The sequence below is a fragment of the Malaya genurostris genome, chromosome 3, assembly GCF_030247185.1.
Source record: "Malaya genurostris strain Urasoe2022 chromosome 3, Malgen_1.1, whole genome shotgun sequence".
Lineage (NCBI taxonomy): Eukaryota > Metazoa > Arthropoda > Insecta > Diptera > Culicidae > Malaya > Malaya genurostris.
Window position 1 is genome coordinate 280,098,739 of NC_080572.1, and position 17,762 is coordinate 280,116,500.

Sequence of the window (17,762 nt, forward strand, 5' to 3'; positions counted from 1 at the left end):
GGGCTGATACCGGTAGCAGCGACCACGTACCAATACTGATCTCGATAGATAAGCAACGGCCCCAAACCTCTCGACACCGACTTTGGATCCACCAGCGCGCAGATTGGAAAGGCTATGAAACCTCCGTAGAAGGAAGGATTCGAAACGAATCTAACCTCTCCCAGGAGGAACTGGAGAGCATAATCCTCGGAGCAGCCAACGATAGCATCCCACGAACTAGCGGAAAACCCCCCAAAAGAGCGGTCCACTGGTGGTGCCCAGAGGTGGCCGATGCTATCAGAGCCCGCAGAAAGGCTCTCCGTGCACTAAAGAAAACCCCCCCAGAGCACCCAGATAGGGAAGCAAAGGCGCAAGAATTTCGTCGCCAAAGAAACCTATCGAGGGAAGCCATTTGCAAAGCTAAAGTAGATAGCTGGAATGGCTTCCTTAGCGGCATCTCAGCAGACTCCTCGACAGCTGAACTGTGGAGAAGAGTAAATGCCTTGGGAGGGAAACGTAGATATAAGGGCTTTGCCCTAAAAGTTAACGACAACTTCACATCCAACTCGGTCATCATAGCTGATCATCTTGGTCAATACTTCAAATCCTTGTCCGAAGACACGGCACTACCAAAGGCATTCCTTAACTCACTTCGGTACGCCCAGTGCCCCCCTGTGTCCATCCAACCAGGATCTAACGAAATCTGGAACAGCCTATTTTCCGCGGAGGAACTTAACTTCGCCCTACACTCCGCTAAAGGTAAATCTACTGGCCCGGACAATATCAGCTACGATATGCTCCGGCATCTTCCGCCAACCGGTCGCAGAGCCCTTCTGAACCTATTCAATGAAATTTGGCTATCCGGAAAAATTCCAGCAAGCTGGAAAACTGCACATATTGTTCCCATACCCAAGGGTTGCGCGGACTTGCACTCTGCCAAGAACTTCAGACCCATCAGCCTCCTCTCGTGCGTTGGTAAAACGCTCGAGCGGCTAGTAAACCGCCGCCTCGTCACATTTCTCGAAGAGCACGATCTACTAGATCACAGGCAATTTGGTTTCCGACAAGGAAAGGGAACAGGAACCCACCTCGCATCACTGAGTAACTCTATACACGAAGCGATCAGCGAAGGGTTACACGTGGACGCCTTATCGATCGATTTGGCCAAGGCCTATAACACAGTTAACCGGGAAGGGGTCCTTCGACAACTGGTTAACTGGGGCATTAAGGGGCGAATGGGTGCCTATTTACAGGACTTTCTAGCTAACAGAAACTTCCAAGTCCGTATAGGTGGATCCCTATCCAGGACATTCGCTGAACAAAACGGAGTCCCACAAGGTTCGGTACTCGCCGTTACCTTATTTCTGGTAGGAATTAACTCCATCTTCCAACACGTTCCGAAAGGGGTACGAATCTATGTGTACGCCGATGACATTATCATCCTAGTCACCGGCAAATCCAGAAAAAGAATCCGTAACAAAATCCAACAGGCGGCGAACGCTATCAGTAAATGGGCAGATAGCGTAGGCTTCAATATCGCCCCCAATAAATGTACCATCTCACATTTCTGTTGGAAAAAACATTTGGACACAGACCATCCGGTAAAAATCGGAGAAATCACAGTGCCATTCAAGAAGTCTCCCAAAATCATCGGCGTAACCTTCGACCGAAACTTAAACTTCTCGAACCACTTTGGCCAAATTAAGAAAGATTGCGAGTCCAGATTGAACCTTATTCGGTCCATCTGCTCCGGTCATCCCAAATGGAATCGTCACCAGGGAATTAACATAGCCAAGGCCCTAATATGGAGTAGGCTATTTTACGGCTTAGAGGCAACGCCCATAGGCAGAGCCAACCTCACAAAACTTCTCAGTCCTACCTACAACAGGGCCGTTAGACTAACCTCAAACCTACTCCCAAGTACCCCAGCAATGGCGGCGTGCGTAGAGTCGGGCCAATTACCTTTCAGATGGCACTTGGCCTGGACAATCGTACGCAGAGCCATGGGTTACCTGGAGAGAACATCGGGAAACAACTGCACATTACTGGAAATAACCAAATCTTTGTACCAAGAATTCACCGGACAAAGACTTCCTAAACTGGCTCGCCTTCACCGAGTCTGGAAAAAACCCTGGTACCAACAGGATCTCCCCAGAATCGACACTTCATTGGCACTCTCCCTAGGAGCCAAACCACTACCAGCAGTTGCAAAACGATGTTTCAACCAAATCACATCCGACAAGTTCAAAGGTTCAGCCTTATTCTACACGGACGGCTCACGGACAAACTCTGGCACCGGGCTCGGTGTCTGGGGGCCTAACACCTCCATTCACCGCAGCCTAAACCCCATCTGCTCGGTGTTCTCGGCGGAAGCAGCCGCCATATTCGAGTGTATAAGAATCATCCCCCCGGGGTCTAATGCCGTGATCCTCTCGGACTCCTTAGCGGTAATCACCGCTCTCGAGACGGGAGGATCCAGGCACCCCTTTGTCCAGGCGATTGAGACATACTGTGGCAGTAATGTCACGGTTTGCTGGATCCCTGGACACAGCGGGATCCCGGGCAATGAAAATGCGGATACACTAGCGGCTAGAGGTAGGAAAAGTCGCCGGACGGCATCTGAGGTCCCTTCAGCCGACATATTGACGGATCTCAGGGCCAAACTCACCAACCACTTTGTACAACACTGGAGAGCGTCCGACGGCCTGCTGCCCAAGATAAAGGGCGATCTGGAAAAATGGACAGATCGCCCTGACCGCCGGGAACAGCGAGTACTGTCTCGGCTACGGACGGGTCATACTCGCATCACCCACATTCACTATATCACGAGGCAACCCCCACCAATGTGCTCCTCCTGTAACATCCAGCTTACAGTAGAGCACATCTTAACTAACTGTCCGGAATTTCAAAACCTCCGAGTACAGCATAACATGAGCACCTCCATCAGAAACATCCTCTCGAATGATTCCGTAGCAGAGACATCCCTAATCCTCCTTCTCAAAAAAGGCAATATCTTCAACTCCATATAACCCATCGAACAACCCCTATCATAACTCTCCCATGACAATCACACACATCAGTTCAACAGGATAGCAACCCGGACTCTTGCCCGACAGATCTCCTCCCAAACACCTATTACCTCTCGTATCACAAACCCATTGCCTTAACCCAAAACCCTATTCCCACCGCCTAACCAAACTCCCCCCGCAACCTAACCCAAAACTACCCTCCTCCACAACCAATCACCAAAAAACGATTCCTGTCCTAAATTCGGCCACAAATAGACACCGCCTCCGCAACTCCAAATTTACGCCGGATCTCTAACATCCGCCCGGTCTTCAAGGTACGGTTCCACCATCTATGACGCAGAACTAATAAGATCTTAACCCAGGACAGCGAACTAACATCTGCCGAGGAACACCTCTCCTCACCCCCATCCACCACCAGATACACCCACCCCCACCAAAATTAACCATCCCTCCTATATTTCTAAATTACAAATTCTAATATTACTGTATCATCTATATCATTTCACGAACAACGCCAAAACCAAAAAGCGGCCATCCGCCGGGGCGGGCCCCGGGGATGTTCCCCGCGGCCGACAGCCGGAGCAACGCAGAGAGTCACCACGAATCAAACGGATCCAGTCTGGGGTTTTTAGAACACTAGTGCTTCCACACCTCGACCCATATCGCGCCACCATAAGACATAACCTAAACATAATATGTATTTTGAAGATTTGTCAAGACATACACCACCTCCAATTCCCCCCAAACCATTTTCCCCCTCACCCCACTGAGACCCCCCCCCCTCCCATTACGATACAAACCCGGTGAACGACCGCAACTAGGTTAAAACCGGGTATAAATAAACGATATAAAAAAAAAAAAGATACCAAAACTTTTCTTGGTCTGAATTTGCGTTTTATCCTCTCGATACGATGATTTGATTAAAAAATTTCAAAATCCTATCTGAAAGTGAGAAATTAGTCTGATTATTTTCACTTTAGTTTATTAGGTATAATGCAGTTGGCAATCTTTCTTTTTTACTACCTTACGTAATGACCGAGTCCGCAATTACCATCTCATCAGGAATTTTTGAAACCATAAGGAATTACGCTACACTAGTTGCAAGAAAAAATGAGCATAGACAAATCTTTATTAGCAGACAGGACACCTGTATATTTTCTTGTATGTAAGTTTTATCCTTTTTCCTAAATTAACACAAAATCAGTATAAATGTTTTACTTCGAGAAACAACAGTACCATAATTTAATATATTTTAAATCGACCATAATTCAATTTTCAATCAACGCCATCAAAAATCTGTGATCTGTATATACAGAAAAAGCGGCTATACCGAGCTAACTGCGGCTATACCAGATCTTTTTTTCCAATTCCGGAAATAACGGTAACGGTAACAACTCACATCGATGGCTAGACCGATTTTCATGTGGATCCGATTTACGATGCTGGGAGGAATACAGAACAAAGAGTGTTGGAAAAAATCCTTCATCTGAAGTGATGAGGTAGAAAACGAATGATTCGGATAATTCAGGAAAGTGCCATTTGTAGAAACCTGTTTTAATCCACCTTTCTCATATTACTCATCTATATAACGGGTGTTTTTTAGAAGGTTCGTTTTTTAATAGGGATATTTCTATTGTCTGAAAGTTGTTTTGACAGTGTAAAGTTGCGTATCTACTCAGTATTGTTTGGCAAATCATCATGAAAAGGTTAACTCCAGAACAACGCTTCCAAATCGTGGGAATTTATTTTCAGAATCAGTGTTCAATTAAAACTGTTTATAGAACACTTTGTGAATCTAATGGTGACCATATTCATCCGTCTGAGAGCACCATAAAAAAGTAACTAACAAATTTCGGTACATCCCGATAAATGTACTACTTAGTGCGGTCTGTGGGATGGTGGGTCTTTATTTGTTTAAAACTTAGGAAGGACGACGCGTTACCGCGAATGGGAATCGATACAGAATCATGATCAATTAATATTTGTTGCCAAATGTACAAGATATGGATGTGGACGAAATGTGATTTCAACAGAATGGTGCCACTTGTCATACCGCGGCCGAAACAATCGACTTATTGAAAGAACATTCCAACGACAACATTTTTTCGAGGAATGAACCAGTGAATTGGCTTCTGTTCTGTTTGGCGCGCAACGACCATTTTTGTGTGGAAATTTTACAGAGCCTACTTGATTCATGTGCTTCACTATTTCGAACCACTTGCTCAATTGTATGAGCATCGAATGAACAGGGCAGGTTATTTGATGATTCGTGATTTTCTTAAAGTTCCATAAATGTGAATCTCTATCTTCACGATGGATGCAATTATTAAATGGAATTCCTTGAACTTTAATAGATTAACCTAAACACAACTAAGATAGAAAAAGTAGTCAATTGTTAAATTAATTAAACTTGGAGTGAAATGCGAGTATAATCTGGTATATAAGATCATATACGCTGTTGCTAAAAAACGACACTTCTTTCAAATATTGTTTCACTGAATCGACTACTTTCAGGCACATACATTAAAAGACGACACATGACTGTTTTTATGTTTGTTTTTGGTATACCTAAGATTTAAAATAAATCAATAAGGAATAACTCCCCTCACGATTCCATCTAACTACTTATACACTCAGGCAAATTGAGTAGTGAAAATCATAAGGCAAATCTTATGATGCATCAAAAATCACTAAAATCACCATTTCAGAAGATTAATATGAAAAATATACCTCTGCAGTATACATCTCATCTATCACTATTATAGTTTTCATACGAACAACTTATGAATTCAACAGTATATGAGAGAAGTTATGTTTGTCATAGAAATTTCGCACAATGTTCCTAAAATTTTCGTATGAATTTCATAAGGCGTTTTATTGGAATTCCAATTTTCGTGACTTCATAAGGCAATCTTATGATTCGCATACAATATTCTTGTGGCTAAAAACCATACGAAATCATTATGAAATTCCATATATTTTTTGCCTGAGTGTACGATATTCTTTCAGAATCGATTTTTTGCGTCACAGAACGAAATTCTTCAAATATTCCTCAAATGAACGCTTGTCGCTCTGAAAAACCAACAACAAACAATGCCCGTACTCAAAGTATTTCGAACTGAGCTTTCTTCGTTCCTTCCGGAAGTGAAAGTAGAAATTTCAGTTCGATGGGAGAATTATAAACGGCATGATGGCACTGCGAACCTAACATAATATCGTCATTGCCAGGGACAACAAATTGTCATATGGGCATATGCTGATTAAATTTTCTGCAATTCGCTCGCAAATACGTCTGGTTAATGAACGAAGCCCTCAGATTAATTTTTATGCTCTGATTGTGATGGAAACTATAAATTAATTTTTTGAAAGGGCCTATCGTACAATACGCCCTTATCACATGTTGGTACCGATTTGTGTTTCAAAAACAATAAAAGGAACGAATGAAAGAAAAGCCTCAAAACAGCGAGTAGGCGGTAGCACATCTGATCATAGCTCTAATCAAATATTTACAAACCGTTTTGTCTCACGGTTTTCATATTAAGATAACATTTGCTGGACAATGTCGGAAACATAACTATTATAACGGAATTAGCTCTATCAGGCATTAAATAAAATTTAGATCACACAATTTTAAATCACAAATTTGATTCGGAACAATAGAAAACGAAATAACTGCCACTTACCAATAGCGATTGCTCTTCGTCGGGTTTTTCAATTCAATAAAACGTTCACAATACAAACTTTACACCGTTCTTAGAACAAGTATTATTAACAGAGGAATAATATTTTTATAATAAGAGCCACTGAATCCAAACGAACAGCACAAACACGTTTCGTATTATCAGCCGCGTAAACAAAAACAATGCAGGAGCGTCGTTGGTTTCGAAGAAAAAGGAGGATATCACTAGTGTATTAACCTAGTCGTTAAAACCAGTGGGCAGCTGAGAAGAAGATTGTACGAAAATGGAAACGTCAAATTATGCAAAACTGTTAACCCTGTTAACATTACCGAATGACATGGATGCCAGGTTGGAAGGAATTGAACTTCATTACTAGCCCATGATAAACGATCATTATTTATCGGAAACTCTTCTTCAAAGTAATTGTTTACGGATGACTCACCATTAACAAAACTACACGTAAAATAATGCTGTAAATTTATTGTCGAAATCGAAATTTAATTAGGAAGTAAAATCTGGTGTTCTTCAGTAATGTATTGTCCATCTGGGAACCCGTCCACTACTGTGTTTTCGATGCTTTCCGCGTCGTTGTTGAAACGTTCTTCGTTTGCGCATTTGTAAACAGAACCTCGCTCAGAACGGAAGCATTCCAGTTGCGAATGAGTGATTTATCCTGTCCGAATAGTTGATTTTACTGTTCTGTATAATAGTGTAGATTAGTAACAGTGCATTTATTTCGCGCGATATTTTGTGATAAAGATCAAAGCTACAATGCCAACCTGGAATCAAATGCAAGCTCAGTTGCGGCATCCTAACAATCCGGTGGTATTTATGGATATCACTGTTGGAACTTCGGTAGGTTGTTCTGTTCGGGAACATCGAATAGAGAATCTGAATTGCAATTATACACTTCTGCAGGAAATCGGTCGTATGGTGTTTGAGCTATTTGCTGATGTAGTGCCGAAGACATGTGAAAATTTCCGTCAGTTTTGCACCGGCGAGTACAAAAAGGATGGAGTGCCGGTTGGTTATAAAGGCTCTAGTTTTCATCGTGTAATCAAAGACTTTATGATTCAGGGTGGAGATTTTGTGAATGTGAGTCTCGGTTTGCACGAATATCAGTCATTTTCAATCCGTTTTTATGTTTACAGGGTGATGGAACTGGTGTCATGAGTATTTACGGTAATAATACTTTTCCGGATGAAGGTTTCTTACTAAAACATGAGGCTCCTGGGTTATTATCGATGGCCAACAGTGGAAAAGACACCAACGGCTGTCAGTTTTTCATCACCTGTGCAAAGTGTAACTTTCTCGACTACAAACACGTAGTTTTCGGTCGAGTACTGGACGGTTTATTGATTATGCGAAAGATTGAAAACGTTCCAACAGGCCCCAATAACAAACCGAAACTGCCCGTGGTTATTTCACAGTGCGGTCAAATGTAAAACAGACGAATGGCTCGAGTCAGGCAGAAGTTTTCGGTAAAAAAATTATCATAAGTACCTAGGACTATATCAATTGTTAAGATAGCACGGCACAGCGGTTAATTCCGTACTGCTTTGTAGAATAGAAACAAAAACAAGTCTACGCGAAAATAATATAGTAGCAGCCGCAAAATAGAAAACGCAGGATAATATATTTTCCTAATTATATCACCATCCGTGCCCTTCACTTCGATCCCTCCTAATCTAATGCAGACACGTGCCATTGAGCGGGAGCATGCTCACCAGCACCAGGGTTAAGGTTGAAAGTAGGTGAAATGCTAATAGTAAGTCAGTAAGCCACATTCAACCGTTGGGCTTTTAGAGAGTGGGGTGAATGCTTTTTACGATTCATAAAAAGAACGAGAGTTAACTTCGCCTTGAATTTCATTGTGTTATTATTCAACGCAGTACGCATAAAATAATATCTCCTACATATGAATTTTTCCATTTCCTTAGGCTAACACGAAACGTCTATTTCTTTTTCATACGCCTGTCACCTAGAACGGATATTTTTGCTAGTTTTTTTTTCAATCGCCAAAAATATGATTATAATCTGCCGAATAGCTATTTTAAATTTACTATCGCACGCCTACCGTAAATAAACCAGTAACGGTCCGAACGGTTTCTTCTTCATCGCAGACCATTCCAACCACGTTGTTGATTCCAAAGTACCGTCGCTCACTCTGGAAAATCCCTCTTCACTTTTTCTAGGACGAAGCATACTTTCTTATTGCTAGTTCATAAAATAAATATATAAATTATGGCTGTAAAAATCTAGCTAATAAAGTCATCAAAATGCGATCACTACCGATGAGATTCATTCGTTACTGACTTTACTTCACACAAAATCTTTGCTGATATTGAGATATGGTTCATCTTGATTCCTTATGCGTGGGTGATGCGCATAAGCTTGCATTAGTGAGTTGATTCTGTGCTTTTATTTAGCCGATAGAAAATTTATTGATTATTTGTTGTTTTTGAAGCTATCGTTCCAAAACATAAGTTTAAATGTTTTACATAATAAAAAGCATCATTCGTACAACATAACATCTTCGAAAAATATTGAGAAATATGGCGGTGAAAGAGTATTTTTGAGGACGCTCCTTAGAAATCGTGATCTGCGGTGTCCACTGTATCTCAGTGGAGACTAATCAGGACTGCACAAATCAAAGCGAAATAGCTGTAGTAGATGTTTTTCTAGACAACAACGTTTTTGTTTGATTGTTTTTATTTAATTTTTGGTGGTTGTTCAAAGTTGAAACTACGATTTTTCACATAAAAATCCACCATTTTGTAGCTGTAAAACCACCCCAAAGTAACAAAAAACGTTGGGGTCAAGTATTTTACATGTAGAAAGTGTGTGCAAAATTTGAAAACAATTGGTGAAGTAGTTTTTGAATGACGATGAACACGGACTTTCAAAACTTACTTTCGAAAAAACGCGTTTAAAGTTTATCAGATCAAAGGAAACAATCTAATGTTCTCGGGACCCCTAACACTTTCAAAAAATCATTTTTTTGTTTTGTATTTTGTTATTATAAAACATTCAAAGAATGTTTTGTCAAGTTTTTAAGTCAATCGAAGTAGAAATCTTGGGCCTGTGCGTCAAGCTGTTGCTTCTTCGCCGAATGGGATAAGCATAGATAAAGACCCATAACTTCCAGTTTTTTTTTTCAAATAGGCTTGAAAATTTACAGAATTTTCTTGAAATGTTTTTCTATAAGAAAATATACAGAAAAAAAAACAAATGATTTTTCGAAAGTGTTGGACCTTACCCGCAAGTTTTCTGCACCTTTGAATAAGTTTAAAATTTGAATCACTTGTTATCCTATAATTTCAAAATCGGAAGTCGAGTCAAAAAGAACATTTCTAGACTTGAATTTGATCAGTATCTAACGGGGAAAACAGATTTGAAAAATGACAAGTGAATGCCACTATGTAATAAAGACCGCAAAAATGTTACCGCGTTTCTCCAATCTGTTTTCCCCGTTAGATACTGATCAAAATGAATTTAAAACTAGCTCTAGATGGCTCTACGTCTTAACAAGACTACAATAAATCGTTGAAAGTCAATCAAAGGTTTGATTTATCTTCAATATATTGTGTTCGAGATCACAATCGTCACTGGTGCTACCACATATCAGCTGATATCATCAAATAGATGATAAGGCTTATGTACCCCATACGCAGCAAACGAGACAAAAACAAAAATCTCAAATCATTGGCTGGCGGCAAATCAGAATAGCGGTGTGTGTTTGTTTTCTGTTGACTGTGTAGATATAGGACTATAATTGGTGGCTAAGTAAAGCGAAGCATGCTTGGTTCTCAAGCGGTCAATTGAGCTCTTTTTTCGTGTGACTTCATATAGAGGGTAGTTTAATTGGCAAAACAATTTCCCCGATTAGGAGCTAGCTACGAGTTCGAGTACCGTCTCTGCGGTAACATTTCTGCGGTCTTCATTACATAATTGAATTCACATGTAATTTTTCCCATCTTTTCACCGTTAGATACTGATCAAATTTAAAACTAGCTCAAGACTACTCTACGTCTTAACAAGACTAAAACCATACGTTGAACAATTTTGGAGTTTTGTATGGAATTAAAAAAATTATCCATTAGATCCACTTAGATTTGTGTGTGAACATCGATTAAGCATTCTTTGAGAGTTTCGTTTTGAAATTTCGATAATTATTTCCGGTACTTTCGGAACCGGAATCAGTAAAACCAAAAACGGTCATCAACTAAGATGACCTACAAATTGAAACAACATTGCACATAACTTAGACAACTTAGAAGGTTTTTCCTATTGTCATATTCTATGGCTGTTTAAAATTCTAAAATCTAATTCCTGAACTGGAAGCCGAACTCGAATAAAATTCAGTAATTTTGTTTGAGATCATAAGTCCTCTTATTTGAATTTGAGGTGATGAAAATAGATTTACCAGTACTTTCGAAACCGGAATCGGAGACCAATGTAGCCGAAGTTGGGTAAAATTTAATAGGCCTTTGATTTTAGGATTATGAAAATTGGTTTTACTTTGTATCTAACGAAGTGTGTTCCAGTTTAAAGTTCGACTGTTCGTCCCTGGGTGCTCGATGAATCCGATTAGGTTTTGCACGATGATGACACGAATGAACTGCCGATCAACTTCATCTTTTGACAGCTATCAGTGGTTTGTTTGCATATCTATTTTGCACGAACATAACATAACCTCACAAAAATGAACAGAATGAACTTTTTTTGACAATCGCCGTGTATGTGTTTACAGTTTAAAAGTTCATCAGAGGTTCATCATTTGAATTTTAAAATTGCAAGTCGCCTCATACTGAACAGATTTATACAAATATGATAATAGATAACAGATTTATACAAATTATAAACAGATTTATACAAATACGCTCCTTGATGCTGGAAACGCAACAGGGCAATCTTTTTAGTTCTTTTCGCTGTGGAACACGTTTTTAATAGGTACTTTTTCGTCATTTCTCAACTTTTAATTTGCAGTTGCAAAACAAAACAAACACACGGCAGCTGTCAAAGATGAATTTGATGCATCGGCAGCTCATTTAATAAAATCATTTTCTAATAAGCTGATGAAAGTCATTTTCATTGACTCAAATAGACGAAGAATGACGAGAAATTACTGTCACTCTCAGCCTCGCTTGCAAACTATGAGAACGAAATCCATGTCAATAGGGGACCTTATACGATCATTAAATGTATCATTACTAAAAAATAATGTCATTTTAATGAACGTGTAAGGTGCAGTAATGGCGAGTTCTCCATGCAAATTTGGAATGATATGTAGACAAATTCACTCAGTGATCATTAAAAATGACATTAATAATTCTCTTGAAAGGGCCGCTAATGACATAAGCGGGAGAGTAGTTTCAAAATTGTATTTTTTCTTTCATTCGCCCTTTCAGTCATTTACTGTTTTCAGTGAAAATCCCAAAGTATGCAGTGTCGATATTCAACCGAAGCTGTGAGAATCGAAAATTACAGAAAATAGTTTCACAATAACTTTTACCTGTTGGTGCTCGAATTCGTAGTAGTTTTGGTTTCCAAAGAGGTTGTGGGATGTAATTACTTCGCTTTGTCATATTTTATTCACTCTTTATAACCAAACGTAACAGATTCTCAATATATCTATGAATGAATGAGAATTGAAATTCCACTGATTCTCCCTGCAGACGTTAGTTTGGTTTCGCTCCTGTCGTATCTCGAGGAGCTCTTTTTCGGAACTGTCACTAACAAACACAACATTGTTATTCTAAGTCAATAACCAGACTGCCAGATTTTTATTTAGCTCATAAGTTTCTCCTTTTCTCTCTCGTTTTCTTATTTTCTCTCTCTATCTCTTTCTATAACTACCCTCAATCCCTACATCCTTCTCTTTTTCTACTCTCATTCAAAAATGTTATACAAATACCTATCGCTTAAATTTGAAGGTTTACGAATTTGTCTTCTGGGCCTTGTAGATACAGTATCTTGCACGGACATATGGTTGTCGGAAGGCTCTCCTCCAATTGATGCGTTATTTTCTTCGGTGGTCACTGATTCGAATTGATCGTCATTACGTCGCGCGTCGTGCACCTTCGCAGGCAACTCATCACTACCATCGCGAAATCGATGAAAACTATCTCTGCTCTGATTATTTGAATTGTGTCTGAATCTATCGAATTGATGCGCAGTTCCGTATGAAATGGCTGCAACCTCTATATCAGAGTGCTGATGATTTTTAGCATATAATTCCTCGCTTTGACGTTCGATTTCTGCCGATCTAACCTTGTCTAATAATTCACTTATTGAACCGCCTTTACGCATTACTTTACGACCGGCTTCTCGCACCTTGATGTTCGAGGCATGAAATTGTACTACATCGGCTACTGCCTCCATCGTCTGTTCATTGGGATAGTCACAGAGCTTGGCAATTGAAGCGACTCGCTTTACAAATTTAACATCACCCTCACCGGGGTTTTGAGTAATCGATCGCAACTTTTGGCGTTGTAATAGCACGTAATCACGAGAACCGTAAAATTCTTCAAGCCTATACATTACATTTGAGTACGGATTCGTTTTTTCGTCCGGTGCGTTGTTGCTCGATACGGTACTTTCCAGAACTTCCATCAGTTTTCTTCCCGCTTTCATGCGAAATACAGTAATCTGTATGGATTCATCTATGATTCCCGAGAATGCCATGGATGCCTCGAGGATATCGCGCCACTGTTCGAAGGATCTTCTATCTAGATCATCCTCGCCGTCAGCTGGAGTACATTCCGGGACCTGTAGTGAAGCGAATGACATCGACATGAACATGGACGACTCGTTGTTGCCTCTCATTGTTGAATTTCTTGCAAAATAAATGTTTTCCTCTAAGTCAGATGGCTCCTCGATCCAAGCATTGGTCATAATGCTTCTGTTGTGGGCCGTACCGAATTTAGCGTTCAGGGACTCATTACGTCGCCTTTTCATCGTGGAAAAACTCGTTACGTTGTATTTCTGTTTTTGCCGGTACCTGAAAACGTAAACACTAACACTGTAACTAGAAATCGCTTTTGAATTTTACGGATCCTATCGTAATCGGAAATAAATGAATATAAAGAGCATAAGGCAGCTTTAACTGTTTTCACTATATTTTACTCAGAGTGAAGTCGTGCTATTAATTTATCATTTTTCATTATGTCATTATGTTGCGAAAGGCGCTTTCGTTTATTATAAGCATATACGAGTGCTTACTAGCAAAAGTTTATTAAAAAAACAACTAAAGACTATGTTCGAATGCATTCTAATGAATTTCCTATGCCTAAGTCATAGATAATACCTCAATTACAACATAAACAACTTACCCGAAAAATAATCTGATTTTTTTAACTATATCAGGAGCAATCTAAAAATACTATATCCAGGATTATAACCAAGCGTTGTTTCCGCTTTTAGAACGATTTCAACTATGGCTTCTTCTGCACAATTGTTTTGCCAATGAAGGGGTATTGCCGCACTGCGGCAGCCGCAGTGAATTCTAAGCTATTTCACGCACACATAGGTACGGTTCCAAACTGGATTACTAGTGATGTTACCTATACAGTCTGTTCTTCGTACTGTGTAGTGGTGTAACTAGTACTTTGGTGAAGTAATGGTGCTATCATAAGTGAGTTTGACGCAGGGATGCCATGTATTTTCATAGGTAATCTGTATTACTTTCTATAAAAAATCTGTATTTCATTGTATTGTATTCACTAACAGAATTAAATTTCAACAATAAAATGATGTTAAAGATGTTATTCCAACACATTACGGCTGTTGAATGGTAGATTCAATGAGACCAAGACTTTGCTTCTCGTCACTGCAATCAAATACTAATAGATTGCTCATACGAAAAAGTTTTTATTTTGCTTCTTGGGAAATTCGTAAAAAATTTAGGAAATCTGTATCAAATCTGTATTCTGTATGCGTATGTAAAAATCTGTATAATGCAGATAAATCTGTATAAATGGCATCTCTGGTTTGGCGTCACAAACACACGACTACTACAAAATACTTGAATGTTAGTAGTTTCTGCAATATCGGCGTCTTCTTTTTATTTTATTTTTAATTTATCAATCGGAAGAATAATTTTTTTCTTAGCGAGTAAAATGAAGTTAAAAGCACAGACTAACAGACAGGACACTTAAATTAGATTCTTCAATCATTTTAACGGTCATTTCGAACATTCCCTTATTTGGGACAGTACTCACATGTGTCATGATGGCGCCACGTTACCCCATCAAAAACATCCTGTCTGTCATCTAGACTGTGTTCATTTTTTTCATTTACCAACAGAGTTGCCATTCATACAGAATTACCTGTAATGTATTGATTTGTATACGTCCATGCGAATTTCATGCAGGATACAGATTTAATCTTGGATTTAATACATCTTCCCTATATTCATAACTATATACATAATTGTGCCTACTTCTCATCCTCCAACGCAATACAAAATCAAACCCGTTTTGTTACAATATTTACTTGCTTCTGGTCTGCCGCCACTTAATTTCGGGTGAAAACTACCAACACAATAAAAATAGTCTAGATGAACAACGTTGAGTCAAATAAATGGTTACCTTCCAACATCGCGAAAAAGTTAAATGTATTATCAACGTAATCCAATAATTTATTGTAACGATTCATTTTCAAATATTTTGATGAAATCAGGCATCCCTGCAAGCAGCTGATCGGTGTTGACAAACGAGGGGAAACCAACTAGTAAAAAAACTTTTACATAACACAAGGGGTGTACAGATAGTAAATAGTTCGCGCAGTACAATATAGGTGGAACTAGTGCATCACGAAAAATTATTTTTATAAGAATTTACTCATACTGTCATGTCTGTTAGTCTGTGTTAAAAGTTGCATCTTTTTTATTCGGTTGTCTATTACACCCTCTCAGGGGAATACCTTCTATACCCTCTCAGGGGTCTTTAGGACTCTCTCAGGAGCTAAGCGAATAAAACACCCTCTCGGGGGGAATACAATATGATTACCCTCTCAGGGGGATTACCAAATCGACCTCTGGATGCCCTCTCGAAGGCCAATACTCATTGTAGGTACCAAAGCTCGAAGGAAAAAAAATCCCAACGGCGCTACGCCACAGTTCTACCAACTGCGCCATTGTCGTATCTCGAGGAGCTCTTTTTCGGAACTGTCACTAACAAACACAACATTGTTATTCTAAGTCAATAACCAGACTGCCAGATTTTTATTTAGCTCATAAGTTTCTCCTTTTCTCTCTCGTTTTCTTATTTTCTCTCTCTATCTCTTTCTATAACTACCCTCAATCCCTACAGCTCCGTCATAGAGGAAAGAGTGACGTTAGCAATTATTCTCTCTCATTTTTTCAATGAGAAACGAAAATGTTTCGTCTCTCTTCGTTTGTTCTGGTGTCGGTCATTTACTAATGAGACAGTAAAATATTGAAAATAAGGCTGTTGGATTGGATTCTTCCATTGAGAATGCGTGACAATTTTAAGCTCTACTAATAACACGTACACAAATTAGAATGAACACATAAACAAAGGCTGTCCAAATTAGTTCATTCTGTTCATTTTTGTGAGGTTATGTCTTGTTCGTGCAAAACCTTATTGTTAGTGACATTATAAATGTTATTGATATTTCGCTCATTGTATGAATGTGTTAACATAAAAGTTAAACGACTTACGCCATTTCATTACACTCCAACTAGAGGAATGGATAATGCTGAAAATCAGTACGAAAACATGCAAATTCGGAAAAGAATAAGAAGAAAACGAATTGACAATTAAGTCCGCATTTTCTCACTCAATTCCGATAGATTTCCGAAACAACCGGCTGGAGGCGAAATTCATTCGGAATCGCTTTTGCATTGAAGTTGAAATTTATTCGGAATTCAGGTAAAAAAATGGTTTTCAGCCACAAGAACATTGTATGCGAATCATAAGACCGCCATATATGGTGATTTTGATAATTTTTGATGCATCATATAAGATTTGCTTTATGATTTTCACTACTCAATTTGCCTGAGTACATGATTTCCACACAAAATTCCGAATGAAAATTTCTCCGATTTGGAATTGATTCTGATCTGATAATGTGGGTAGGACGCGCGGGTAGGCGTATCTAGAGGGAGGCGAAGGGGGCATTCGTCCCGGGTTCAATGTTTTTAGGGAGGCATTAAAACAAATCCTTGGGACTTTTTTTTTCTCGTCTAAATCAGCTTGTTTTTGATTAACGATGGGGTCGGCATTTCTTATTTTGCCCTGGGCGCCATATTTCTTCGGTACGCCACTGGTTGGACCTAATCTAATGTTCATCGAGAAATGCTAAAAACAAGGATAGCTTTTATCGTATCAAAGAACGCTCACTAGCAACTCATCACACGATTCAATCAGTGCCATCAAAGAGAGACGGATATCATCGCAGCAACAAAAAACCGGCATGGTTTATTCAACATAGAATGGACACCAGTGCGAGAGCGAATTTCTCTCGATGACCTGTCTGAGAATCAGATGTTAGCTCGCTGCTGTGTGGATTCTCTCTGAAGCAACAAACGGTCGTTTATTCTCGTTTCGCGATATCAGAGAAAGTCATTTTCATTGACATGTAGACAAATTCTTTCGCGCTTCATGCATTGAGAGACTCGAGTTCTTGTAGCAGCTTCTGTCAAATTTTCGGCAATCACCAACATTGGTTTAAACATGTGTTTTTTTCGGATTGGATTATAAACTTTAATAGCTAGCGTTTATTGAAAAACTAATACAACTACCTACAACATAAACATATTATCCTTATAGTGATTCGGCTCTCCAATTAGGAAAATTTTGGACGGAGTTGTGAATTGAACATGGTTGGGCTGCTTGGAAGGTAATCATTTTACCCATCACGCTAGACCTCCAATTAGTGTTTAATTTAGATGTGTCTGACGCAGGCAACGAAAATATTCAGTCACATACCGCAATATTATAATATAGATGCCAATCACTTCAGTGTGGCGTGTCGAATTTTTGTTATGTTCTTATCTTTCAATAGAGCACAGTAGATCAATCTCGCTGTACGAAAACATTTTGGAAAT

General features: G+C 39.4%; 3 protein-coding genes across 3 annotated transcripts in view; 1 reads left to right on the plus strand and 2 right to left on the minus strand.

Moving 5' to 3' along the window:
• Positions 1–6,871, minus strand: part of LOC131439269 (uncharacterized) — a 115,104-nt gene extending 108,233 nt beyond the window's left edge. Inside the window, exon 1 of the mRNA XM_058610077.1 lies at positions 6,692–6,871. The gene's annotated coding sequence lies outside the window, so the exon portion shown is untranslated. The remainder of the gene's footprint in view (positions 1–6,691) is intronic.
• Positions 6,872–7,288: 417 nt separating this feature from the next.
• LOC131438358 (peptidyl-prolyl cis-trans isomerase H) lies at positions 7,289–8,312 on the plus strand. Its single transcript, XM_058608353.1, has 3 exons — positions 7,289–7,543; positions 7,607–7,783; positions 7,840–8,312. The coding sequence occupies exons 1-3, from the start codon at positions 7,460–7,462 to the stop codon at positions 8,131–8,133; spliced, it is 555 nt and encodes a 184-aa protein (XP_058464336.1). The 5' UTR covers positions 7,289–7,459; the 3' UTR covers positions 8,134–8,312.
• A 4,126-nt stretch (positions 8,313–12,438) lies between these two features.
• Positions 12,439–14,158, minus strand: LOC131438721 (uncharacterized). The gene is made up of 2 exons (XM_058608928.1): positions 14,023–14,158; positions 12,439–13,691 (listed from the first exon to the last, which is right to left on the minus strand). Exon 2 carries the CDS (start codon positions 13,646–13,648, stop codon positions 12,581–12,583), a length of 1,068 nt encoding a protein of 355 aa, XP_058464911.1. The 5' UTR covers positions 13,649–13,691; positions 14,023–14,158; the 3' UTR covers positions 12,439–12,580.
• Between the last annotated feature and the right edge of the window lie 3,604 nt (positions 14,159–17,762).